At 43.6% G+C, this 24,341-nt stretch overlaps 4 protein-coding genes across 11 annotated transcripts in view; all 4 read right to left on the reverse strand.

Annotated features, from left to right (window-relative positions):
• LOC124320308 (CUGBP Elav-like family member 3-B) overlaps positions 1–4,482 on the reverse strand; it is a 63,085-nt gene extending 58,603 nt beyond the window's left edge. For 3 of the 8 annotated variants that reach the window (XM_046783132.1, XM_046783131.1, XM_046783127.1), the window contains exon 1: positions 2,850–4,476. In XM_046783132.1, the coding sequence (XP_046639088.1) occupies positions 2,850–3,378 (529 nt within the window). In that variant the 5' untranslated portion in view covers positions 3,379–4,476. Of the gene's footprint in view, positions 1–2,849 lie in introns of all 8 variants that reach the window. The other 5 variants (XM_046783133.1, XM_046783134.1, XM_046783135.1 and 2 more) reach the window with 4 other exon arrangements.
• Positions 4,483–7,515: 3,033 nt separating this feature from the next.
• LOC124320278 (calcium-binding mitochondrial carrier protein Aralar1-like) lies at positions 7,516–15,696 on the reverse strand. The gene is made up of 18 exons (XM_046783084.1): positions 15,546–15,696; positions 15,085–15,150; positions 14,934–14,990; positions 14,729–14,871; positions 14,547–14,662; positions 14,344–14,483; positions 14,120–14,266; positions 13,898–14,042; positions 13,735–13,828; positions 13,585–13,672; positions 13,428–13,503; positions 13,145–13,353; positions 12,988–13,080; positions 12,784–12,909; positions 11,322–11,516; positions 9,900–10,002; positions 8,072–8,162; positions 7,516–7,965 (listed from the first exon to the last, which is right to left on the reverse strand). Exons 1-18 carry the CDS (start codon positions 15,576–15,578, stop codon positions 7,782–7,784), a joined length of 2,106 nt encoding a protein of 701 aa, XP_046639040.1. The 5' UTR covers positions 15,579–15,696; the 3' UTR covers positions 7,516–7,781.
• An 86-nt stretch (positions 15,697–15,782) lies between these two features.
• Positions 15,783–16,454, reverse strand: LOC124320459 (HIG1 domain family member 1A, mitochondrial-like). The gene is made up of 2 exons (XM_046783344.1): positions 16,303–16,454; positions 15,783–16,236 (listed from the first exon to the last, which is right to left on the reverse strand). The coding sequence occupies exons 1-2, from the start codon at positions 16,400–16,402 to the stop codon at positions 16,031–16,033; spliced, it is 306 nt and encodes a 101-aa protein (XP_046639300.1). The 5' UTR covers positions 16,403–16,454; the 3' UTR covers positions 15,783–16,030.
• Positions 16,455–18,824: 2,370 nt separating this feature from the next.
• On the reverse strand, positions 18,825–22,638 carry LOC124320841 (atrial natriuretic peptide receptor 1-like). The gene is made up of 7 exons (XM_046783742.1): positions 22,444–22,638; positions 21,007–21,156; positions 20,311–20,434; positions 20,043–20,111; positions 19,637–19,910; positions 19,433–19,524; positions 18,825–19,349 (listed from the first exon to the last, which is right to left on the reverse strand). The coding sequence occupies exons 1-7, from the start codon at positions 22,524–22,526 to the stop codon at positions 19,230–19,232; spliced, it is 912 nt and encodes a 303-aa protein (XP_046639698.1). The 5' UTR covers positions 22,527–22,638; the 3' UTR covers positions 18,825–19,229.
• Positions 22,639–24,341: the final 1,703 nt, after the last annotated feature.

Here is a 24,341-nt window from a genome sequence, read left to right on the forward strand (position 1 = left end):
TTGCCATCCGGCAAAAGCACCCCAAAAAAACAAAATATTAACGACGACAAAAGTCGGCGATGCGGAGACAATCAGAGAACCAGACAAAAAAAAGAGTTGGCAAGTCAATTACCTACACTGTGGCGAATCACCAAGAGCGTAAACTTACGGTCTTAGCTTCCCTCTTGGCCTTGTGTGACAACATCAAATGCAACTCGAATTCATTGAACTGCGCTAATCACGAAAATATAAAGCCCTACCCACTTTGGTTGTTGGTGTATTTTAAAAAAGAGATCATTATAATGCAGTGGGATGATGTGTTGTTGTCGAGCTCAATCATAAATGAGACTCATTTCTTTTGATTCTTTTGAAGAGGAAGAGACTGTAAATATCGTTTTTTTAATAGAGAATACAAGAGAGAGAATGAGTAGAGAAAACTCACTCGAGTTGCAATCGATATTCGATTACAACATCAGAGGGAGGTAGGGAGGATTGGGAGCCCGCCGAACTAATAATGTTTTAATCAACTTGCTCTTCTCACTCTGGCGTTCAAAGTCCAAGAGCTTTTAGCGTGTACACGAGACGTAGTCTGAGAGAAAAAGGTGGAGTAGGAGTCTAAATAGTCTAAAGCGTATAGTATATAGTAGATATAGTACAAGTCCCCTTTATCAATAGACAAAAAGGTTCTGCTAGTGAGGAGAGAAAGGAGGGAGAAGGCCACGGGGTACTACTACTACTCTCTGAGCGGCCGTCGTTTTTTATTCAGCGTCGCTCACGCTACATGGCGTGCTCGACACCTGTTGACACAAGATGGCGCTGGCATCGATCCTTTCCTCCCTCTCTCTCTCTCCTTCCTCTTCTGTGTGTTTCCCATTTAAATAGTTAATGCGATTTCTCTCCCTCACTCACGTCTCTCCCGGGCACACACGCTTCCCCTTCCTCCGCCTCCCTATCTCTCCCGAAAAAAAAAAGCCGACAGGCAAAAATGGTTTAGGAGGTCCTGTACAAGGGAATACATGGGGGAATATTGTGACGTGACAAAGAAACGCGCGTCCTACAACAACTACGTCTACGACTAGTAGTAGATGGCCGAGCTCTTTGTCGAATTGCCCGAGTGAGCAGAGACACAAAATAACGGGCGACAAAAGATATGTCGGGAGTCACGATAAACAATATGAAACGCACACGACACGCTCTGTGTACATATACAGGCGTTATAACTCACGCAATGATGATCGACGACATCGAATCTCTGCCGAGAGAGAAATGATCAGCTGTTTTGGGTGGGTTATGATCGCCGTCGTAATCGTTACAAGTTCGGGACTGTCACCGGGTCACGACCACAGACACACACACACACACGCCAAACTCCCCCGACCAGTTACGAAACTTCGCTGTTCACCCCACCACAATCACAGACACGTTTTCACGAACGAGATGGGCTGCGAGGGGCGAAATCGGCTGCAGCACAGAACCCAAGTTGATGATGTGTACAACACGAAAGGCGTTGACAGCGAAACAAACGAAAAGAAGAAGAAGAAGTGCCAAATACTCTGGGCGATGTGTCGGGACCAGGTTGCCAGAGCGTCGTCTGTGTCGCCGAATGTACGTCAAAGTGTGTGTGTGTGTGTATCTGTTTGTGTGTGTGTGTGTGTGCACGTTTAGATGGAGCGTTCGTATAGGGATCCCTATATCGAACCAGGCCAACTCACGCTGTCGATAGGAGAGGAGGAAAACCGAACGACGCTGAACGACGCCGTCCCCCCTTCTAAAAGGGACGCGGACGTTTTGCGCCGGCGCTGCTATTTTACAATAAACGTGCAGAGGTGGGAGGAGTGGAGGTGGCCGCCATGCTTGATGGGTATAATATACCCAACAATAAAAAAGAAAGAAAACAAAAAACAACAACCCGAGCGGGAGCACTGTCTGCGTGAGTGCGTGTTTCCCCTCATATTAACGTGATTCGCCGTGTTTCAGCGAACTGGCGGCGCTCCGGTCGACTCACGACTCGGCGAACGATGACGTGCGACACAACAAACAACAACGACGACACGCCCGTGACGTCAGTCAACCCCGTCGACCAACTGGAAAATGTGAGACGATTCCATCGAAGAAAGAAAGCGAAAGTGTGTTCATCTTAATTATAAAAGAAGAAAAATCTACTCGTCGTTCAATCACGACATTCCAATCATTTAAGAGAGAAATTCATTTAAGAGGCCTTCATAAATCTCTCGTGTTTTTCGTTGGAATATCTCTCACATCGTTTGATGAAAAGTAGATGGACATTTTTGGGGGGGTTATTTCCGCTTTAATAACCGCCCGCCCGCAGCCAAGAGGAGGAAACATGTGTCTCGCATCCATTAATTAAGTCTTAAGGATATTCATAATGACACACGATATTGGTCTGGTGGTTGGGGGGGACGCCATGTCATGATTAGACTGCCATCAATCTATCTCGTCTTGACGTTTTTCGGGAGCGATTTGATTGGACGTCAAGTCCAATCGGAGCCAATCAGGGACCCTCAAAACTGAAACTCAACTCGTTGCAGACCATAGAAAAGCCAAAGTCAAACAATAAGAAACCCCGGCCAACAAACTCCCGTTCGTCGCTACCGAACATAATCAAACTCTCCCCCCCCCCCGGAAACCGTACACAATCTTGTGTGCACATGTTTATATTATTATTAAAGTTGAGAAGAGATTGTAGTCGACGTCGTCAATGTCAAAATGACCTCCATTAAAATATAAACAAGATATCGTTTCACTTAGTCTGACGTAATCCAGCAGCGTTCGATTACCTCGTTACATAAGACCTCGTTCATAATAATCACAACAGGTGAAGCTCGGTAAAATTCAAATTTGGCGCGTACCTTTGTGCATGCCGGTCAGCTTGTCTTTGAGCACGGTGAGTTCGTAGATTTTGCCGAATTCCTCGAACATTGGGCGTAGATCAGCCTCCTCCAGATTGCGTGGAATCTGGCCGACAAACAGTTTGATGGCTTCGGCGTCTTTGGGTTGTTGTTGTTGTTGTTGCTGTTGTTGCTGAGTCGCCGGAGGAGCCGTTGGGTGTTGGATCAAGCCACTGTTGTTGTTGACGCCGTTCGGGTTGGCCGACAACCACTGTTGTTGTTGCTGGTGGTGGTGATGTTGAAGGGCGAGATTGATGGCCTGCTGCTGCTGGTTGGCCAACATGTTTGCCGTGGCTTGGTTCATCATCCCGTGCTGGTGCTGCTGCTGCTGGTAATGATTCTGATGATGTTGTTGATTGGCTTGCTGATGAGCGTGATGATGATGATGTTGTTGTTGTTGCTGGTGGTGATGGTAGGGCGACATTCCGTTCTCCAAGTGCCCACCACCTGCGTTCCCGTAAGAGTTAGTCATCACCTCCGTGATCAACATGGCTACCGCCTTGGCGTGTCGACTCTCACTAGTGGCCGCCAGGTTACGACCGAGGATCACAATCGATGAACAAACAAAGGAAAAATGATTTCAAGGAAGTTTCGACAAATTTCCTGGAATTTCACTCGAATCAATTTAATTTCTCCGTGTCGTCAACAGCAACCGAACGAGCGAAAAATAACCGAAACGAAACACGAAACGAAATGATTGTGGAACGAAACTGTCGCCACCATCAATCCAAGATGTCGGCAGCAGTACCACGATGGAATCGATCACTTTATTGGGGGGGGGGGTGGTTCAACAGTTTGTGTGAGTCACACGCACAAAATCGTCGTATAATTTCACACAATAGAAAATTTTGAGCGGCGAATTTTTGGCGACGACGACACACACACAGAAATACGACGAAAAACAAGACAAACTGGCACACACAACAAATGACGTCTACTACCTCTTCCGAATACGTATGAAAGCGTATTGACGTGGTTGCTGGAACGAGCGACGTCGAAGAGGGTTGGAAAGTCCCACCCCCGCTGGAGGAAGAGAGAGAAAAAGACCCTTTTACATTTTCCCTTTTTTTGCACCCCCTCCCTCTCTATAGTTCTACCCTCCTTCATTTTCGAGTGGGGTGTATAGGAGGAGGTCCAATCTTATTTCACCCTCTCTCTCTCTGTTCCACCCTCTTTTGATTCCACCATTTTTCCTTTTACTTCCCTTTTCATCCGTCCCTTTTCGACCACTCGTTCCGAAATGATTCATCCTCACCCCACTCTCTCTTATCCCCACACCATCCTCCCTTAACTACAACCCCCCGTGTGTGTGTGTGCACTTGCATGGCCGCGTTCAATCCGCCCAGAGCTTTCCCTTACGCAACGCACACGTAGAGTTCCTTCCAGTCGGCAGGATTTTCTTCTTTTCTCTCCCCTCCTCGTCGTCGTCGGGGGGTGAAAGAATAAGAGAAAAAGGAGGGAATAAATAAATATAGAACTTGCATTTGTGTTGGGGATCACAAGCAGCATCCCATTGGCCGGCAACAGAGTGTCGTATGTACTATATAGCGTGCGTATACTCGATGCACGGACACGAAGCTGACTCATTTTTTCTGACCAATTTTTATTTCAAAATGGGTGGAAAATCGACCAGCTCCTATAACCTTGACAACTGCGTACACATATAGCGTGGTTCCAGTTGTTTGTCAATAATTCCAGTCGGCTTTTAGAGTACGGACTTTGACGTTCTTGTCGTTTTTCCTCTCTAATGGATTCGAGCTTGTCTCCTGACATATTGATGAAGAGAATGCTCTGATTTATTCATCAGACTCTGAGAAATAGAAATTAAAAAGCTTTTGGCTCCTGGCTCCTAACTTCCCCCCCCCCCCCCTCGTGTTGCAGGGAGATCGCAGCAGTTTCGTCCGGTTCTTTATATATTTCATTCCGGATTTTTTCTTTTGTCCCAGCTACTAGTGTACATAGATGCATAATACGCTGGCCGAAAAAAATCCCCGGCAACCACCGACTTGCAGTCGCTGGGGCTGTCAGTCTTCAGCTCCATCACCGGTTTGTCCCCCCCATTCACTCCCCTAGTAGTGGAATAAATATATATATCTGTAGATTGCCCAGATGTTATATGCTTGTCTGTCTATGACAGGCCTTATGATGATACCCCCTCACCAATCCCCAGTTCATACATTTATTTATTACGCGGATGGAGAGAGAGACTCTTTACTCTGCGTACAACATTCACGTAATACGAATTGTACTTATACACAAAAGAGAAGGGGAAATAAAAAAAACAAGCCAAAGTCCAATCATACTGACCATCAAGCACATGACCCAACCGACTTATAATCGCCGCAACTCTTATATATACGTGGGCTCTTGGAAGCTGGAACACATCGAGTCGAGTGAAACGGAACAAAAGCATCCGACAAGAATCTCGTGGGAAATTGAGAGCTCGCCAGAAATGAGTCGCTCCGCTGGAATATAGAAGACAAACAAAATGCAAGAGAGACTAGAGAGAGTAGAGGGGGGATATATGATGAAACCTCACAAAATTGTTTGAAAGCGAAAACCCTCTTCTTAGCTCCCCTTTTTTGACAGAGAAAACCAGGACAAAACAGACGACGAGGATGTGTGATAGAAACAATAGAATCTATTCCGCATCCGGCATCATTAAAAAAAAGTCCAAAAGAGATCCCTATAACGAGTATATAACTTACGTAGACGTTTGTAGTTGGCGGGGTTCGACTTGGCTGAGAGATATGATTTCAATCGAAATCATTTCATAAAAATGAACCCCCTTTCCTACATACCCCCCCCCCCCCCCATTATTATTAGGTGGATGTATTATATTTGAGATATATACGTGATGTGGAGGAGAGAGAAGAGACTTGGAAAGAGATAAGTTGGTGCATTGGCGCATTCATGTGGAACAAGAGTTGATTAACACCGCCATCATCCGAGTCGGGGTTTACTATATACTGCACACACATGTGTAGTCGCGGTACACATACAGTTTTCCCTCCTATATATCTCGACAAGGAAATATAGAGACAGCTGATACCGCCAATGGGAATACACAGCAACTCTCATCGACCATGACTGCTGTAGTTGCAACAGCTCCGCTCCTGGTTTAAGTGCCTTACCGTGTCGAGACTTTTCTTTTTTTTTCTCCGTGTCGCACAAGTCTCTGCAGAGAGAGATGATGGAAGAAAGAAAAAGCAAAGTTTTGGGGGGAAATTTTGTTATATCAGGATGTAAATGAATCATTTTGATCGTGAGAGGGGCGACTAAAAAGGAGAGATTGAAATTCAAAATTATTTTAGCGCCAAAGGAACTCTTACGGAGAGAGATTTTAATCAATTAAGTCAGCCCGGGATAGTTTTTTTCTTTCTTTTAAAAAAATTAGAAAAACGCGCCTAATTGATCCCGCCATGTTCCAGTGTCCCCCCGATTTTACGAGCGTCTATGCACACATTTACTGGTAGTACACATGACGGGGTTTTTGTCTATGTAGCGTGCGACATGCGATAGCAACTACACTACAACTAGACTCTCCTTCTTTTATGAATTCTCCCGACTCTGTGCACAATATCTTTCGGCTGCTGCTGCTGGTGGTATTAGCATTTCCAAGAATTGTCCGTTAGGCGCTAGACCCAAACTCGGCTGTCGTCACATTTGCATCATTCACTAGCAGCGCTGGGATATCTATCGATGGGCTGGGTCGCCAGTGCCTGCCACTGACAAGATGTCGAGCCGCAGAAATGCGCCTTGTCACCCGCACACTTTTCAGGGGAATGACTTCACATTCACAATGAACTCGTTCCCCCCACCCCACCCTTTTAAACTGTACACGAACGTACATATAAATATATGTGTGCTCTGTATACATCAAGCCCGGCAGTTGATGTGTGTGTGTGTAACAGCGCCATTTCAAGGAGCACCAGCCAGCGCTATTATACATACATATACACACACTGTGTGTGTACGGGTTGCACAATGGCACTTATATACTAACGTGGTGACAATGTTTGCAGCTGTCGTTCCGAAGCCCCGAATAATAATCAAAGCCCATTCGAGAAAATCTCAAACGTTTGGGATGAACACACAAGATGTACACAGGGAGAGTGTCGGATCCGGCTAAACAGTTCAACAACTAAACAACAGAGAAATAAATAAAAAAAAGATGCTGCGGATGCTTATTTAACTTTTTTTTTTGCCATTTGATGCAAACAATAAATTCGGTTCGCCATATGGAAGAGCTGCACACATTTCCAATTCCCCCCTATCCTCTTGGTTGCCTTAAACCCTCATTTGAATTCCGGTTTTTCCCTGTAACATCAACTATTTACGACGAGATAGTTTGACTACCCACCCTACCCTCTCTCACTGTACGACACGTTACACGTCACCCCCCCGTTGTATATATGGAGAAAATAAACCCCTAGTTGCCGATGTTGTTGTTGTTACAGTGATGGTTGTCATTGTTGAACCGTTTGGGAGACCCCTCCCTATCTGGAAATGTGCGATGACCTCAATCTTGTACAATGTGTACACTGTGTCTTTTTTTTTCTTCTTCTGTCAAAGGGAGAGAGAGAGAGGAATTAGTGAAAAACATTTTCAGTCGAAAACAACAAAATCATTTCAGAAAGTATTTTTTTTTTGTTTCAATCAACAATCGCATGTACACTAATTAAATTATGTTTCAATAGGTACACAATTTGAACCGACTATGAAATAATAATCAAACAACAATTTAATTTATTGTTTTTTTGTTGTTGGCCAGTGTGTTTTTTTTTTACTGTAAGAATTATTATTATTTTCATTTCCTGGCCAGTCCAGTCGAAAAAAAATTCCCCTATTTCATTTGTCAACTACTAGCCCCACTTACGTCATGAAATAGAATCAAGGAGACGGCGAGGTGGGCATCACGATGCTGCCGGCTCTGAACTTTGGTAAGAAGAGACCAAACTTCGATTCCATTCCGGCGAAAATAGGCAGGGCCAACTGGTAACCGCCAATGTGGTCGGCAGGGACTTTCTGGACGGCCAAAGGCTCGACCTTGTCAACGTGTGATCCAGTCGGACGGCTGCAATGACATAACCCAAAAAAGAAAACAAAAACAAAAGAGAAACAAAATCGATGTTACATCAATTGATCGTAAAGTGCAGCGACTATGTGAGACACACACGTACTTTCCGCCAAAGTCGACGTCAAAGAAACGCTGGAGCAGCTCGTATGTGACTAAAGTGACACCGAACTGAGGCGAACTGCGCAATACACGGGCTGTAGATAGAAAACAAAAACAATAAAAAGGAAAATTAAGCAAACACCAATATGCGATGACGTGTGGAATAGATCGAAATCTACGGAAATGTTTCCATCGATTCACCGTCGGTAAAAGACATTAAAGATTAACAAACACAGACCCGAGGGGAGAGCAGAGAAAGAGATATTGATTGTAACCACCCTCTGGCATTACATGTTTAAATGAAACTCATCAAGAGGCAGATCACCCCCCTCCTATTACTACTACTACCCCGCGGATACCATTTCTTACTACTACCCCCTACCGAAATGTCACAGCCGGTCGAAAAGTCTTTCATTATTAAATATGACGCATACAGTTGCCCGGGGTATCAATATGGATGGCCGTCTGTGCGTGGCTTTCGATCAACCGGATGTGAAAGAAGAGAAAAACTCTCATTCCCTTTTTTATTTCGGAATGGCATTCGACGGCGCAGTCTGTGTGTGGCCTGTTTCTGATCTGTACAGCACGAAAACGGGATGAAAGAAAATCAACGACGCCAAACTCATCACGTTCCTTGTGTGTGTCCCCAAGTTTCGGTAGTCGGGCGACATGTCGCCAGGGCAAGTAAACAAGAAAACTGGACAAAAGCCTTTCCATCTCTTTCTTTCTTTCTTTCTACCCCACGTCCAGTTGGATTCTTTTTTTTTTTTTCATCCACAACATCGAGCCGCACCCCGCCCGGTTTCTGGTCCAATCCATTTGCAGAACTTGGGTCTCTCTGGCTAGCAGACGGATCGGTTCGACATACAGCCCAGGACCCGACATCAAAAGCTTTTTGGCCTTTCTCTCAAAAAGCTCGTCGCTCCTACTTTGCTCTCATTCACGTTGCCTAGGTTTCACCAGCCCAGCAGCAGCAGCAGCCGAATCGGAGCAAACACAAACACAGACGCCGACTATTTTCTCTTGGAAAGTACGGCGACCTCTTCTCGTCTCTACTTGACTTCGGGACGACTAAACTCAGTCGGCAAACAATTCCGCCCCAAGTTCCTCTCCTATGTCGGACGCCATCACGAGACATTTCAAAACGGGAAAGTCAAATCAATCAACTAAATAAATACGCCAAACGCCATCTCAATGAGGAACAATAAGTTGTACGAATTGACGGCGCTATTTTTATACTGCGTCCCAATTGTTTAAATCAATATTTGATAGACACATCCGCGCCAGGCGACGACTAAGGGGATAAAAAGATTTTGATTTTTCTTTCTTTCCTTTTTTTATTTTAAAAAATGAGAGAAAATTTCCATTCACTGCTGCTGCTGCTGCTGGTAATATGATCAAAGTAACGAACCCGCCTGGAGAATATTCATAATCAAATCCCCCTCAACCTTCCCCTCCATCTCTTCGGAATCCTACCAGCTGTCCTGCGCTTTGTGCAGTCATAGCTGCAACTACTCGCCTGACTTGTTTTTTTTTTTTTCGTTTTCATTTTTATAATGCGCCCTCTAAAATATAGCTAGTTACATGAAAAGAAAAATGAGAAAGAGAGAAAGCTTCAAATAATAGCACCACATATTCATCTGTCACATGGGGCCATGTGTTCAACGGTCTTTCCCGCCCGGAGTTGCGGACCATAAAAGCATCGCAGACGAACCCTTTAGGGTCGAGGTTAAAGATGCAAGTTCTGAGAACGGACAGAGAATCAACCGAGCAAAAAGGCGTCTCGGAATGGAAATGGCAAATACTACTACGACTATACTACGGTACTATACCTCCAGCTCCTTTCCAGAAAGCGCGTCCTCCTTCTTCGGCCCAAATTTTACGAGCTGCATCGATGACGCCAGTGTAGGTTGTCTGCCCTTTGCGTGCCACTACCTGCAAAAATTCAATAAAACGAAAACGAAAAAATGAAATCGGTTGGCAGGTTTACGGAGCAACAGGCAACAAAAGGAACACGGAATCCCAAATTTCACGGCAGCAAAAAGACGGAATAATCGATAGCGATCGATATTGCTGCTGCTGCCGCTCCCAGCTTCCGTGGGCTGGGTGTGTCTCGCTATATAGTCAAGCCCTGTATTGACTTGTGATCAAGAGTTTGTCGAGAGTCAACCAGCGACACAGACTTAACTCGATCCATCCCCCAGTCTTTTCTCATATATATGTTTCCGGAAATTCTATTCTCCGTCCATTCACTCACGCCTACACGGGAGCGAGTCGCGAAAAGGGGGAGGCAAAAGTGAGACAAGTCACAGAGGAATTAGACTTTGAATAAGGAGACATTTTGGCTTGAGAAAAGTTGGCTGGCATTTCATTTGCATAAGAATGGCGAATTAGCCGAGCGACGTCAGACTGCTAGTGAACATTGGCAAACTAAAAGAAGAAGAGAGAAAAGAGAGACGGTGGGGAGAGGAAACATTCTCACGATGCATCCAGCAGCAAAGACTTTGGGGGCCTCCCAAAAGACTTATATAATTACGGCGCATTCATCAATGAAAGAACGCAGCAATTTGAGAAATATTTACTCTCCTCGCATCTATTAGCGACCGTGCAGAAAATTGAAACTTCATTTTTTATTTCTTCACAAATCCCCCCCTTCTATTCGTCTGAATGTACACTTTGATAACGAAAAAAGAGTTCTCATCAAACTAACGGACATTTTTCTTTTATTACTACAGATGGAAAGATAGAGAGAGAGAAAAGAGATTGGCAAAGGGGTGGCAGGAGTAGAGAGAGAGCCAGAGTGGGCCCCTTACAAACCGAAACCCAGGCTGCGCGCTCTCCGGCGATGTCGAAACATTGAACTAATGAATTCATTATTCAGCAGAGTGAAAAAGGAACAAGAGCACGGGCGGTGGTGGTGGCGGCGTGCGCTCAAGGGTTCAACAACCTCCAGTCCGTATTAAAAAATATCCCCTACTTTTCAATTAACGAACCCCCCTTCTTCTTCTCTCTCTCTTTATCCCTGGACAATGAGACTATGTACTAGATAGGGTAGACGAGGGGTGAGAAATGTGGATGTGAAACTGTACCCCATACCCCCCCCCCCCACTTCTTCATATTACATGCTTTTTTCTGTTTGAGAAAACAAAACAGAAATAAAAATCGATTTTACGGGACTAAGTAAACGAATTGACTTTTTTCTTTTTTTTTAAAGGGGCTTTCTGCCTACGTACTCGTTGGCATTTAACTCTTACCTGGAGTCGAGTTTTGATGACGTCAGCTGGCGTAACGAGTGAAGCGGCAGGAATTCCGGCAATGGCGCCGGAGACGAGCAATGAGAGCGGTGAATTGTAGCCATTCTCATCGGCCATTGCAGCTTTCGTGTGGGCGTAAGCCGGGAAATAAATAGCGCTGAATGGGATATCTCGTAATGCACAGGCCCTGGCACCCTAGGAGAAAAGAAGTAAATCAATATTATATAAAGACATAAAGATATCAATGAAAATAATAAAATAGAGAAGCGCATGGGAGAAAAAAAAAAAAAAAGAATTGGGGGGGGGTTTCCGTTAGCAATCCGCTGGATTCAAGTCGTCCCACGACGCCTGACGTATTTCTAGTATTCCTACACTAGGACCACTCATCTAGCTTCTTGAAATGGCGCCACGGTTTCGCCATCAACGAGGACGCCTAGAGACTTGGCTTTCAAGGGCCACACGATGAAAATATCTTCTTTGTTTTCTTCTCACGTGAAATAAAACTAGAGTCGTTGCGCCCTACAAATAAATGAAAAATACGAAAAGAAAAGAAGAGAGAGAGAGAGAAGGAAGGAAAAGAACAAAAGAAAGTGCTGCATCGTTCCGTTTTTCCTCTCAAAAAAACCCCTCCCCCACTCCCTCCTCATGCCGTACTCTTATTATACTATGGGGGGACATTGTGCCCTAATGGCGCTCCTTCTAGAGTTTCCAGCGAGTGACAGGTTCCCGTCCATCTACGTACGATTGAGAATACTGTTTCGGCCGTCTGTGCGTGAGTTACGGAACGCGCACACAAAGACGATATAGCGGCGGCGGCGGCGGGGAGGATCTTATCGATCCTGCCGAATTTCAATCTGATCCCATCAACGGGTCGACGCTTACAAAGGTGCACAAATAGACGCCGAGAAACGACGACGTCGAGAGGCAGTGTGCGAAGGGAATCGATTCAGCTGAGGCGGCAGCAAAAGAGAATTCGATTTGTTCCCCACCCCCAACCATGCACACACATACACTCACGCGAACCAGCGTGAACCCCCCACCTTTTCCTCCTCTCAATCCCAAAATTCTCCCGTTTCCCACTCCCGCTGATTTTCAATCACTGAGATTGCATCGTTCTCCCCCCCCCCCCACCTCCTCCCATTCGCATGTTCTATCCGGGTTCCATTCCAGTATCATTTTTCTGTAGAGCCCACACTTTATTTTTTTCTTCTCTCTCTCTCGAAAACGGTTGTGCATGATGTAAATGACTATCCATTTTCCAAGAGATACGACCAACTCCACCCCATCTAGTTTTCGTTATCGGGAGGACGAAGCGCCGCAAGTGGAATGAGGAGGGGGAATAAACGGAGAGTGAACGGCACCGGATGCATTCACTATTAATTGCGACGGTCCCTGGTGGTTAGCGACTAAACTGAAGGCGGAATATAAATCAAGACTCGAAATAACAACCAACACTACTCACTTTGTACAAACCGAGGAATCCCAATTCTTTGACGACCGACACGGCGCCCACTTTTGAGGCCGAGGCAATCTCGCCGGCAACTTGCAGACGAATTTTGACAATCTCCAAAGGATTGGTAAACACCACCTGCGTTAATAAAATTGGAAACAACAAACGAGCGACGTTCAATCAATGTCGAGAAATAAGTATTTGATGTATGCGAACCTGTGAGCCGCCAGCGCAGGCCCCAGCAATCACTTCACCATAGAGGGGGATCTGACCTTTCGTTGTAAATTTATCGCGAACCAAATCATTTGTCTAGGAAACATGAAAATCGAATAAAAATAAGTCACAAGCTCAGATCCCGAGCAAAACAAATTACGGTGAGCTTGATGGCCTTTTCGGGGGCGACTCCCATCAGTTGAGGAACCAATCCACGGTAAAGACCGAAGAATCCTTCATGTCGAATGACCTTCTTGCAACAGTCCATTGAATTGCGGTACATCAACTCACCAACGAAGGAGCCGCTTCGTTGGTTCTGCATTCTAGTTTTAACAAGATCGATGGGGTAGACGGCAGTAGCTCCCACGGCTAGAAAGAAAGAGTAACAAATAGATGAAGAAATTAGATTTACCAACTACATTAGGCATTTACATGACACCTACCGCCAGCCACAGCACCCAAAGTGAAACGATATGCACTCTCAAAGATTTGACTCGTGACACTGCGATCAACAGGTACCTGTACCAAGGTGAAATAAAGATGAATATTTCAGATTATAATGTTACTACGCATGAAAAATAGATTGAAGAAATTGGTTACCGCAGACTTGACAGCCGCCAAACGCTGATTTATCTTCTTCATGTACTGATCAGGAGCGATGGCCTGAAGATCGGCGTAGGTGATGCGTCTGGAAGGGCATTAGGAATTGAATATCTGGATGAGATGCATGAAACTATTAATTGCATTTACCCTGATTGTTTATGAAGATCGACAAGTAGGAACAAAATTTCCAATTCAAGAGGGGTAACTTGCGACATTGTCTGAGACACTTGCAGCATTTCCTCTGCAATACCAAAGTTTGTTTAGGAGGATTGAATTACTCGGAAACCGTCAATCAAATTTGTTCTAATACCTCGAGTAACTTCTATGTTAAATTTATTTGAAGTGGCTTGCAGATACAGTTTCTTAATTAATTCCATGTTGTTGAGAAGGGAAGTAAAGGCCACGAAATACGCATAGGAGACTTTACTACCAGGGCTGGAACCTCCACGGGTAAGCTTTTAAAATTATATTTTTAAAACAACTTTAAATTATTTAAAAAATTTTTAATATAGGAAATTCTTTCTATTCTTACAGCAATCAAATTAGATTTGACATCGGGTGTAAGAAGATGACTCTTGACACTTAAAATGATATCATTGAAATCCAACGCAGAAATGAAACCAGTTCCTTCTGGGTCGTATTTTTTAAAAGCAACTTTGGCATATTCCTCATGGAAATCCTGAAAATTGAAAAGGAGATAATTTTGAAAATTCTAGTTTGATCAATATGACCTATGACATATGAGAAAAGAGTTACGTGCAAAAACTGGCTGAACTCCGAATAAGAAATTTGCCGGCTCTTTTCTTTGCCAAAATACAGACGGACAAATTCACCATCCATATCAAAAGGGATACGTTGATGCAGAGTGGTTTGCTTCATTACATTTTCAAAATTCTCTATAAACAAATAAAAACATTAATTAACTTGTAATTCCAGGTTTATAGTTTTTTAGAACCAACCAAATGACACTAAGCCTGAGCCATTGGTGTCAAAAAGCTGAAATGCAGTAAGGTAAAGCGCATCTGGAAGACACAGAAGTCCCTCAAATGCTTGAAACTCAGGGAATGAAATTAACCTGTAATAGAATAAAGAAAGTAATGATAACTTTCTTTACTGAAGAAATTAAAAACATTTTTTTTACCCATCTTTACTGGAATCAATAATTCCACCAAGAAGAGCAACTGAATTTGGGTCATAATTTGCATCAGGAAAAAGTCCAAGGAACCCACGAATGAAGTCTGTTGATGTCATCAGCTTCTCTGGTCCTTTAGAAATTGAAGCATACTAAAACAAAAAGATTTGCTGTAAGTAGAAACATTTATCTTGACATCATACAATTAAGATACCTTATCGAAGATGTCTTTTAATTCCTCGGTAGGTGCCCTTTTTACAGTTGTCACCCCCTATATCGCAAAGATACTTTTTAATACAACAAATATTTCATAACTTGATTTAGGGGGTAAAGCCTCAAGTGTGTGCATAATGAATTAAACTTACTTGCAGACATCTTGCTGGAGTGTAAAATAGTGACAACAATTTCTGAGTAAGAGTTTGGCTTTCCATCTTAATAGGGTGGAAATGATGCACAAATCAGGAGAAAAACACATCAAACGGGGTGATGATAACATGAAAATATAAAAAAAGGGTTCACACATAAAACCAAACTTTGAACAATTGAACGTCATTTTAAAAATTGGGTACCAAGTTATTTGGATAAAAGAATAATTCTGTGGAGTTGTTAGTAACAAAATACCTAACCGATTATTTCCGGTAATATCAAACGAGAAATCAACAAGAATATAAAAGTTAATGAATGACCGTGCAAGGTATATCAGGTTTGAGATATGACGTGGCTAGAAAAAATTTTAACAATGAAAAGGGTCAAGCGATAGTTGTGTGCACCGTGCAGTTTTTAATAAATTTTCAATAATTTGATAACCGCAGAAATCGAAGATTACCTGGAAGGTGGACACATTTTTAGAGACAGCCATTATGATGTGTAACCCACCAGCTCGTAGCAGACATCTGCCGGCCGATATGGAACACGGACGGGCAGAGGAGTACGTGACCTTGAACGAATGAGTGCCAGATCCCGCAACTCATCAACTTACCATATAATATTACATCATCATGAGCAATATCCGTTTTTTATTTGACCAATTAATATAAATTGAATGATTCAGTAAAGACGAGCATACGCCATTGAAAGCCGTTTAATGACAATTAGCTAATATTTTTATACAACTTTGAACTTTATATGTAAAAATCGTTTAAGACTACTAGGAGATGGTGTCGTCACACGGTTTTCCATTAATCGATCGAAACATTCCACTTTGAACAGAACATTACTCAAATAAATTCAAATGTATACAGTAATGGTATGTGAGAAAAGTTAATTTGAGTTCATTTGCATTTTCAAAGTTCTTCTAGCTATTCTTCAATATCATTCCTTTTTGCTTTCTGCAGAATGAAATTTTGGTAGCAGATACTTGTCAATCATGGAATAGCCAACTCCAAGTCCAAGGGTTACAACTACCATTGACTGGGCCACAACACGGAACTTCATCAAGTAAACCGATGTAGACATCTCACCCTTGTTTCTGAATTGGTATGCTCCATAAAGAACTGCTCCAATACAACCTGCCAAACCTGGGTTTTAAAATATCTCATTAGTTTTAGCTTTTCCACAAAACCTTTGCAACAAAGTAGGCCTACCTATGGGAACGTAAGGTGCCTCTTTAGCTTTTCTTGCAAACCTTTCAGATTGTGATTCTTCAGACAAGTCAACATGAGGTAAAGATCGCTCTACAGCCATGGTAGTGAACTAGTGGTACGATCACGTTGAGTCTATTGTTCGGAAGTCAAAGAAGAACTGACGATTAACTAAGTAATAAAGGAGCCCATCAGACCGATTTATATGATATGGCTTACGTGACACCTTGGGATATGCACAGTTATGATTGCGAAACCCACAAGGTTACGCAAGACTCGTGAGTCTTTTACAAAATTAGACTACATGTTTTTATTTCACTTAAACTAACGTTATTTTTGCGGTTTTCTGAACAAATTACAATTAAGCGATTGATTAGGGGATTCTTAAAAAGTACTTACGAAGATCCAGTAGAAAATTCGTCTATCTTCAGTTAGTCACGTTCTGGCCTCACCGTTGCCAGACTTCGTGCAATGCAGACGAGAATATGCAAGGGGCTAATTTGTTTTTAAATAGTTTGTTTTATTTGTTTAAAGAGAGCAATAATTTAAAAAATCTTAGCACAAATATATTTGTGACGCAGAGAGATAGAGAAACTAAAATGGAAAATTTTAATAATCGATGTTCCTACCCAAATTAGCCGAAATATGGGTATGGACTATGGAGAGACTCTCCATACTTCTCTCCATACCCCTGGCCGAAATCACAATCTCCTTGGCGAATGCAGATAAGCGAAGCTTAAACTTTCTCCATTAATTATTAATTTCAACACACACCACTGAAATCATTTTTTAAAAGTAGCGGGGAAAATAAAAGATTCTATGCCATCTGTTGGGAACTTTTGGCATAATTGTGTGCGCCCAAACTCCAAAGTTTCAAGGAAAGAGCTTTCGATTTTCCGCTTTCATTTCTTGCGCTTGAAAAGCCGGAGAACATCACAAATATTGATAATGTATATCTGAACATAATCTTAGTATGTCTATCTGCAGAAGTTAGCGGTCCTAATTCCCAAATCTAATCAAATAAACAGAAAGGAAATGACGACAGCTCCAATCATCAATTCCTAGTCCCGACCGTCATTCCAGGTATTACTTAGCAATTCCTAGACATTCCAGGTATGAACGGCAAGTTCCTTGTACCGGTAACTTGTCGTGTCGACTTCATTAATTCCAGTGAAGTCCATAAATATAGACGACTGCGGCAATAAAGCACTGCAATAATGACCAAACTAGTTCGCAGTGAATAGGTTGTGGTCATTAGTCAGTGTCGGCGCAATAGAACAGTGGCTGTTTTCGGCTACTATCGCAACCTCCAGCTCTCCTTCGACCCTCGAACAATACCAGGAACCGGCGTGCTGTTGCGTCTTTTCCATCCAAACTAAAAAAAAGGTAAATGATGACTTACTGTACAGCTCGCGCGCTTTCCTTATATATCTGCGCTTGTTAAGAGTTGTGGAACGAGCTTCACGTTCCAAATAACCTACAGGGCATGTGGCGGCTACATGTGCGTTTCGTACAATAAGCCCCCCTCTGCGTATGCCCAAAGAACGCGATTCACGTGCGGGCTGAATCGATAACGGCCACGGCCAAAAATAGAAAGGCCATGAGAGGGAGAGAAAAGAGAGACGGCCTGGGGTAAGAGGATAGTACTACATAGTTTATGGAACGGTAAAAAAAAAAATATAAAAAAAAGGTTATACTATACGGGCGGCCGAGCTGGAATTCTGATTTGTGCTCTAGATAGTTCTTCAGCGTGCGCATTGTGGTCCACTTTTTCATCCCGTGTTCTCCGTAACAATTCACGATGGGTTGGCGCCAATTTCCCTGGAAATTCGTCATGAATAGTATATTGCCCTAAGCCCATAACTGAATCCAACCTTAACTGAGTTGCAAGGCTTTTATAAACATGAAAACTTTTTTTGATCAAATCTATTCTATACTATACGCTCTAGGCAGGTCTATACGTCTATGATATAGACAGAACTGATGAACTATATATTTCTGAACGGGGAAAAAAAGGTCCCCAGCAGATCTTTGAAGTATAAGAGAACAAAGGGGTTGCGGTGACGGGTCGACGGTATATGACGCGCTATAATGCACCTAATACTCCGGAACCTGTCAGATGAAATTGGAGTGCCTCCATTGCCTGCCATTCAGTATTTACGCTGATGTGAAAGCCAATAGTAGAGGCTATCTTCTTATATCTTCACCAATAAAAGACAGCCTCCTAATATTACAAAACTCGAGCGCTATTAAGGTTCACTTCCGTTTGCCTCTCGCCTGGCTAAGGTTATTTCCCGAACAAATCACACGCTTCATACATAATAACAATCATATATAGCCAATGGTCTGGCAACGGTCGGCCGGGCCCGCTATGTATGGCCCAGCAATATATGGGATTATGAAAAATGGAGAGAGATTCGGCCGATCGATATATTACGACGTTGAGGAGGTTCTATAGAGGAGAGAGAAAAGGTATACCGCCTACTTCCCAAAATCGAAAACAAATCAAGCAACACACACGCCTGTTTTCAAAGAGACAGCGTATAATAACCATGTAATAATAATTATAGTAATAATATATGATGTCGAACCAATTGGAAAATACACATCCGTTTACATCGACAAGAGATCTGTGATGTGTTTGTGAATGTCTTGACTAGAATATAAATACGATCCGCATCACAACACAACTTTTTGTTTTCGGTTAATTAGTGGGGTGGAGGAGGAGGGCGGAGGAGGGCGGAGAGGTTTGTTTGTTATATCAGGTCGAGACAGCGGGAATATGGGGTCGGGATTATACAATAAATATAGGAGATGAGGTGAAAGAATTCAAGTGTAGGCGAAAGGGAATGATCGGGTTTTTCTAAAAAAATAAAAAAAGGAAATCATAATGCCACACTTTCGATATCAAACGGCAATTGTGAAACAGGCTAGATTTTGGCGGAGGAGGTGACCGTCGAATTGGCAGTCATCGTGCTGGTAATATTAGCGGCCGGTGGCAAGTCAGTGGTTTCGCCCTGCAGCCAGTGCGTTGTCACAATGCCTTTGCCCTAAAAATAACAAAATTCCGTTCCATTATTATTAAAATCTTTTGAAAAATTCACAAACGAAAATTTGGAAGAAACTTTCTTGCCTTCATTTCAATATCACCCCGCAACTCTAGCCGGAAAGTGCCGAAAGAATCCAGGAGAGCTTTGGTGGCTGGGCTGACGTGGATCTTCAACGCTGTGTAAATAATAGGTTTAATAACTGAATCAAATCGCAGCATACAGCAGCAGCGGCAGCAGTCTCTTAGATAAAGGGCGGGAAGCCAAAGAGCCGGCCATTCAATATTTACCGAGCCCGTGGGATTCCATCCGAGAGGCCGTGTTGACAGTGTCGCCAAAAAGACAATAGCGCGGCATTTTCAAACCGACGACGCCGGCGACAACCGGGCCCGAATGGAGGCCGATGCGCAGTTTCAGCTGGTCGTTGGGTCGGTGCCTTATGCGAAAGTGGCCGACGGCTTGTAAAAGTCTCAACGACATCCGGGCGATTTCACGGGCGTGCAAGTTGCCATTCCTAACCGGCAGCCCAGAAACGACCATGTACGCATCGCCGATCGTTTCCACCTGGACAAGGACGCAGGATGGAAAACCCAAAACGAGAAAATCATTTTCAGAAAAGAAGCTTAGCCAAAGAGCTTTACTCCTACGTCCGTTTCACTTTTGAGTTGTGTATAAGGAAAACATTTCGTGGCGTACCTTGTAGACATCAAAGTTTTCAATGATGGAATCAAAGCAAGTGTAGAGATCGTTCAGAAGATCCACTACCTGGAAAGAAGGACACGATGCAGATGGCTTTAATTGCACGATTTTCTTGGGAAGGGAGGTGGATACACAGATTAAGGCTATTTCTCCGGAACGGAATAATGAGCTCGTTATTTCGTTTTGTTTGTTATTTATTTGTTTTTTGTTATTTACAGAACAAGACGGATCGATTTGATGTCTAGAACAAGGGGCCAGCACTTACTTGGAGGGGGGCGGATTCGGCCGAGAGAGCCGTGAAGCCGACGATATCTGAGAAGTAGATGGTGACATTATCGAAAGTCTCCGCCAGGACCGACTGCCCGGCTATCAGTTGACTGGCAACTGGCCTAGAAAAAGAAAATCATATAAAAGTATACAGTCAAAGGCAAACAAAAACACACACGACACAAGTAACGACATTAATAAAAGAAGAAAAAAAAACCCGAAAAAATGTCAAGAATGAAGAAGAGCTTCATCAAGGACGACAATGGACAGAAAGAGAGTCGAGGCTGCCAACGGTGCCCATACTACACGTCTGCGGGATGGAAATAAGACGATAAGGCGAAGAATCGTCCGTATAGTCTCAAGGACTCGCTATAGACGAGAGGATTTTGTATTTGAGGGTGGAGTATAGCGCTGCTGCTCCGTCCTAGTTCGTCCCGTGCGTGCCTGAGAACTTGTTTCAATATTGAATCAAGTCGGATGACTGCTGACAGATCAATAATCCTCGCCAGTTTTGGGGTGTAGTGTACACAAGTCATGTCATGTCGTTGCGTGGACAACAGCAGCATAAGGTAAGAAATGGCGATAGAGTACCGGTACGAGCCACGTACACAACGCACTGGGCTGGATAGGCTGGTTATTTGGACATGAATGACATAGATGATGGTGTGTACTGTGTGCATAGATTATAATATACTTGGGCAGCAGTTGATAGAGTAGTTCTTCGCAGCGTTGTTTCTCTTCCAAATAATCGGCCGTCCGCTCCTCGACGAGTTGTTCCAAGTTGTTGGCGTACAACTCCATTCGGCTGAGCAGGTTGTCCAATATGTTGCCGCTTTCGTTGTCTCTGCGGGGTGGCGTCGGGCGTGGGAGAAAAAAAAAAGGAAGGTGAGGTCGATGTAGACAACACACAAGAGAACCAAGAACATGAAACACACAATATAACAACGTAAATTTCAAAAAGAAAGTCCCGACGCAAGACCCTTCAATCGGACCGCCCGTCCGCACACGCGATTTTAATCGCCTTCACAACTTTGACACGTCCAACCGTGTCGCAGTTAGACTATAGCGGCTCTACATAGATGAAAAGGTGGGAACTCGACTCTCTATATCGGGAACGGTTACCTGTTAACATGAAAAGACTCTCAAGAGAGACGTGCCTCGAGGAAATAGGATTTTAAGTTGCTCGTCGCGACAAAAAGTCAATTCGATCTAGGCGTCAAGTCGCGTCTACTAATGCGCGGGAATCGAATGGCAACATCTACTTGTGCTGTTGTTTGGCTGGTCAGCCTCCCGGAAAAGCAATCAATTCGGTCGCCAGGGTGTAGACGAGCGCAGAGATGCTGGCTGATGGCAGCGCTATATGACGCCGCGCGACGCAGCAACAGTGACAGCGGAGCGAATTGATAAATATATACGAAGCTGCAGGGATCTGTAGAGAAACGAGCGGTGAAGAAAAGGAGAGAGAAGCTCTCGTGTGACATTCAAGCCCGACAAGAGCTAGCCCGCAACGTATATAGTTCCGAAAAAAGGGCTATTATTTACATTCAGCTCGAGCGGCGAATACGCTCTCAGGTTGCTAATTGAATCTAACGTGAGAAGAATGCCGGAGAATGGACCTCAGCTCGGGCGGCACCTTCCAATGCGCACAACGCGACATTCGGTATAAAGGATAGATCGTCACTTGATACGCTTCGGAAAGCCAATCCGCACTCGTTGATAATGAGGGGAAAAAAAACCTTAATTGACAGCGATCGTGGAGTCAAATGAAAAGAGGCGGTTATAGATGTAGCTAGAGACGCACTCCCTCAATCAAACTCGGCAACTTATGTCTGCAAGTTTTGTTTGAACGATTGCCGACAGAGCTGGAAAGACTACACACAACCGCTGGAGCGTGCTCAGCATAATATTGGAAAATAGTTGCTCTCGTCCGCACACGCATCAATAAATTAACGATCTCATCTCCAGAACGGGAGAAATAAAAGTGAACGTGCATATATCGACACAAAAACAAAACCAAACGTCTATCCAGCTTGTTAGTCTTCAACATCTAGATAGATAGTATACGGTAGTAGTAATACATGCAGTATGTTTCAATTGAACTACAGGGTGCGGTTATTCTTGTCATCATTACTTGTTGAGACGGCGGATGGTAGCTTTCAGGACCGGAAAGTCGGGTCGCTCGTTGGGGTCTTCCACCCAGCATCGTTTCATCATTTGAACAACTTCCTCGTCGCCCAGATCGTCATCGATCGCCGGCCGGAACGCTGGTTTGTTCACCTGCTGCGGGCCGTTCTTGACGTGGCCGATAATTTCTATTAATGAGAAACATCACGAAAGGATTGAGCACACACTGTTCGTTTCAAGTCTTCCCATCAGTGCAAAATGAAGATTCACTAGTTTTCATCATCACTAATTTTAATGAACTTTCACCGAAAGAGATGAGAGAGAGAGAGAGAGACTCTGTCAAACAGGGTGGAGTCACGGCGGGTGCGTTACTACTCATCAACCCACAAATTCCAAAAATCGCGAACGAATAAGGAGACAAGTGGTAGTACGTGTGGGGCAAAATTGGGACAAAACTTTGATTTCATTTCGCTTACATTCATTCTTGCTTAGTTCACTTACATTTCGGCTTGACATACATTCGCTATATATCTCTAACTTCATCGTGCTCATTCGTTAGCTGTCTCGCTTGTTGTTGTTTTTTGTTTTATTTTATTTTTCCGTCGTCCTCTTTGATGTACTGTAGCTGTGAACGTCGAAAAAAAAAAGAGTTTAGAAGAGTGAGCGAGTGAGAGAGGGAGATGCTCGTTAGTTGATTATCAGCCAACTTCTATTGTTCCTGCGGGGCTCCCATCGAGGGACGGCGCAGCAGAAGAACGAATAGATATAGTTTCGCTGCTGTTCCTGTTTGAGGATTATTCCGGAAGCTTTAGCTGAAATTATCTCGCCTTGTTGGCGCGCAATAGTGCAGTCTATAGCCTATATGTTATACTAGCTCAATCGGAAACCCAGCACTGCAACGATGAGAGAAGAAGAAAACAAGAAAAAAAGAAAGAAAGAAAAAATGAAATCTAAAGAAGAAGAAGAAGAAGAACGGTTATCAATAATGAATGGAACACTGTTGTACTTCAGGGAAAGCCATCCATTAGAGAAGGAGAAAAGCCATCTCATACACTCCACTCTGTGTAAATCTGCTCTTTTTTTTTTATTATTGCCCATTAATTGAAACAAACGAGTCGGGAAGTCCCAGCCAAACGTCTTGCAAATGAGGACCGATAGCGGACCGCCTATATCTTGTAAAGAGGTCGGAATCGAAGTGGGGAACTATAAACTTGCTTACTGCCACCATATTTTATAGAGCAGTGTCTAAAGAAATGTGCCGTGAGTGACCTTTCTAGCAGATCGAAAGAGAAAGTCGTAGTAGTAGTAGCAGCAGCGCATCAGTCGACTCTCTCTCTCCTAAAACTTTTCCAGAGAGAAAGTCTCAACTTTGTCTCAATTCTCCCCCCCTCCCAAAAAAAAGGGGGGGGGGAGAATCAACTTTATCATCAAACCCGACACTTTCATTCTTTTGCGTCTTATTTTTTTGTTATTCTTCTTCTTTGGTCCGTTCTTTTTTGGCTGAATAAAGTTTACGTGTACGAGCTATACCAGCAGACTACCAGAGTATGAGAATAACACGTTGTTAGAGCTAGAGTAAAAGTCTTTTTTCTTTTTCTTTTTCTTCTTTTTCTGCCAAACACGCTGTTTTTCAAAAGCGACTTGCTTCTCGTCATGTCGAAACTTGATTCGTTGACACAGCAGCACAACGGCGGTTGCTGGGGGATGTCTAACGGCATGCAGGGCATCGTCACACACAAATTGTGAAGGATTTCTCTTGAACCATGTCGAGTGCGCTGGAGACATGTGTAACCCCCTCAATTTGGACTGACGGCGAGAGATTCATTCACAAATGGTTTTCCCAGGAAATCTGGACAATGCAAGCAAACTGGAAACTACCTCTCGCATCAAACCAGACGGCCAGCA

This window comes from Daphnia pulicaria, chromosome 1, assembly GCF_021234035.1.
Source record: "Daphnia pulicaria isolate SC F1-1A chromosome 1, SC_F0-13Bv2, whole genome shotgun sequence".
NCBI lineage: Eukaryota > Metazoa > Arthropoda > Branchiopoda > Diplostraca > Daphniidae > Daphnia > Daphnia pulicaria.

What these genes read in the sequence shown, in the direction of transcription:
- LOC124320278 (XM_046783084.1), bottom strand. Translation starts at nt 15,578, where the DNA reads ATGGCTGTCTCTAAAAATGTGTCCACCTTCCAG. An exon ending in CTCAGGCTTAGTGTCATTTG is followed by an intron (nt 14,484 to 14,546) that starts GTTGGTTCTAAA and finishes ATTTGTTTATAG; the next exon opens with AGAATTTTGAAAATGTAATG. An exon ending in GACGTCGACTTTGGCGGAAA is followed by an intron (nt 7,966 to 8,071) that starts GTACGTGTGTGT and finishes ATGTCATTGCAG; the next exon opens with CCGTCCGACTGGATCACACG.
- LOC124320459 (XM_046783344.1), bottom strand. Translation starts at nt 16,402, where the DNA reads ATGGCTGTAGAGCGATCTTTACCTCATGTTGACTTGTCTGAAGAATCA. An exon ending in GGCACCTTACGTTCCCATAG is followed by an intron (nt 16,237 to 16,302) that starts GTAGGCCTACTT and finishes TTTAAAACCCAG; the next exon opens with GTTTGGCAGGTTGTATTGGA.
- LOC124320841 (XM_046783742.1), bottom strand. Translation starts at nt 22,526, where the DNA reads ATGATGAAACGATGCTGGGTGGAAGACCCCAACGAGCGACCCGACTTT. An exon ending in CCGAATCCGCCCCCCTCCAA is followed by an intron (nt 20,112 to 20,310) that starts GTAAGTGCTGGC and finishes CCTTCTTTCCAG; the next exon opens with GTAGTGGATCTTCTGAACGA. An exon ending in GGGGTGATATTGAAATGAAG is followed by an intron (nt 19,350 to 19,432) that starts GCAAGAAAGTTT and finishes TGTTATTTTTAG; the next exon opens with GGCAAAGGCATTGTGACAAC.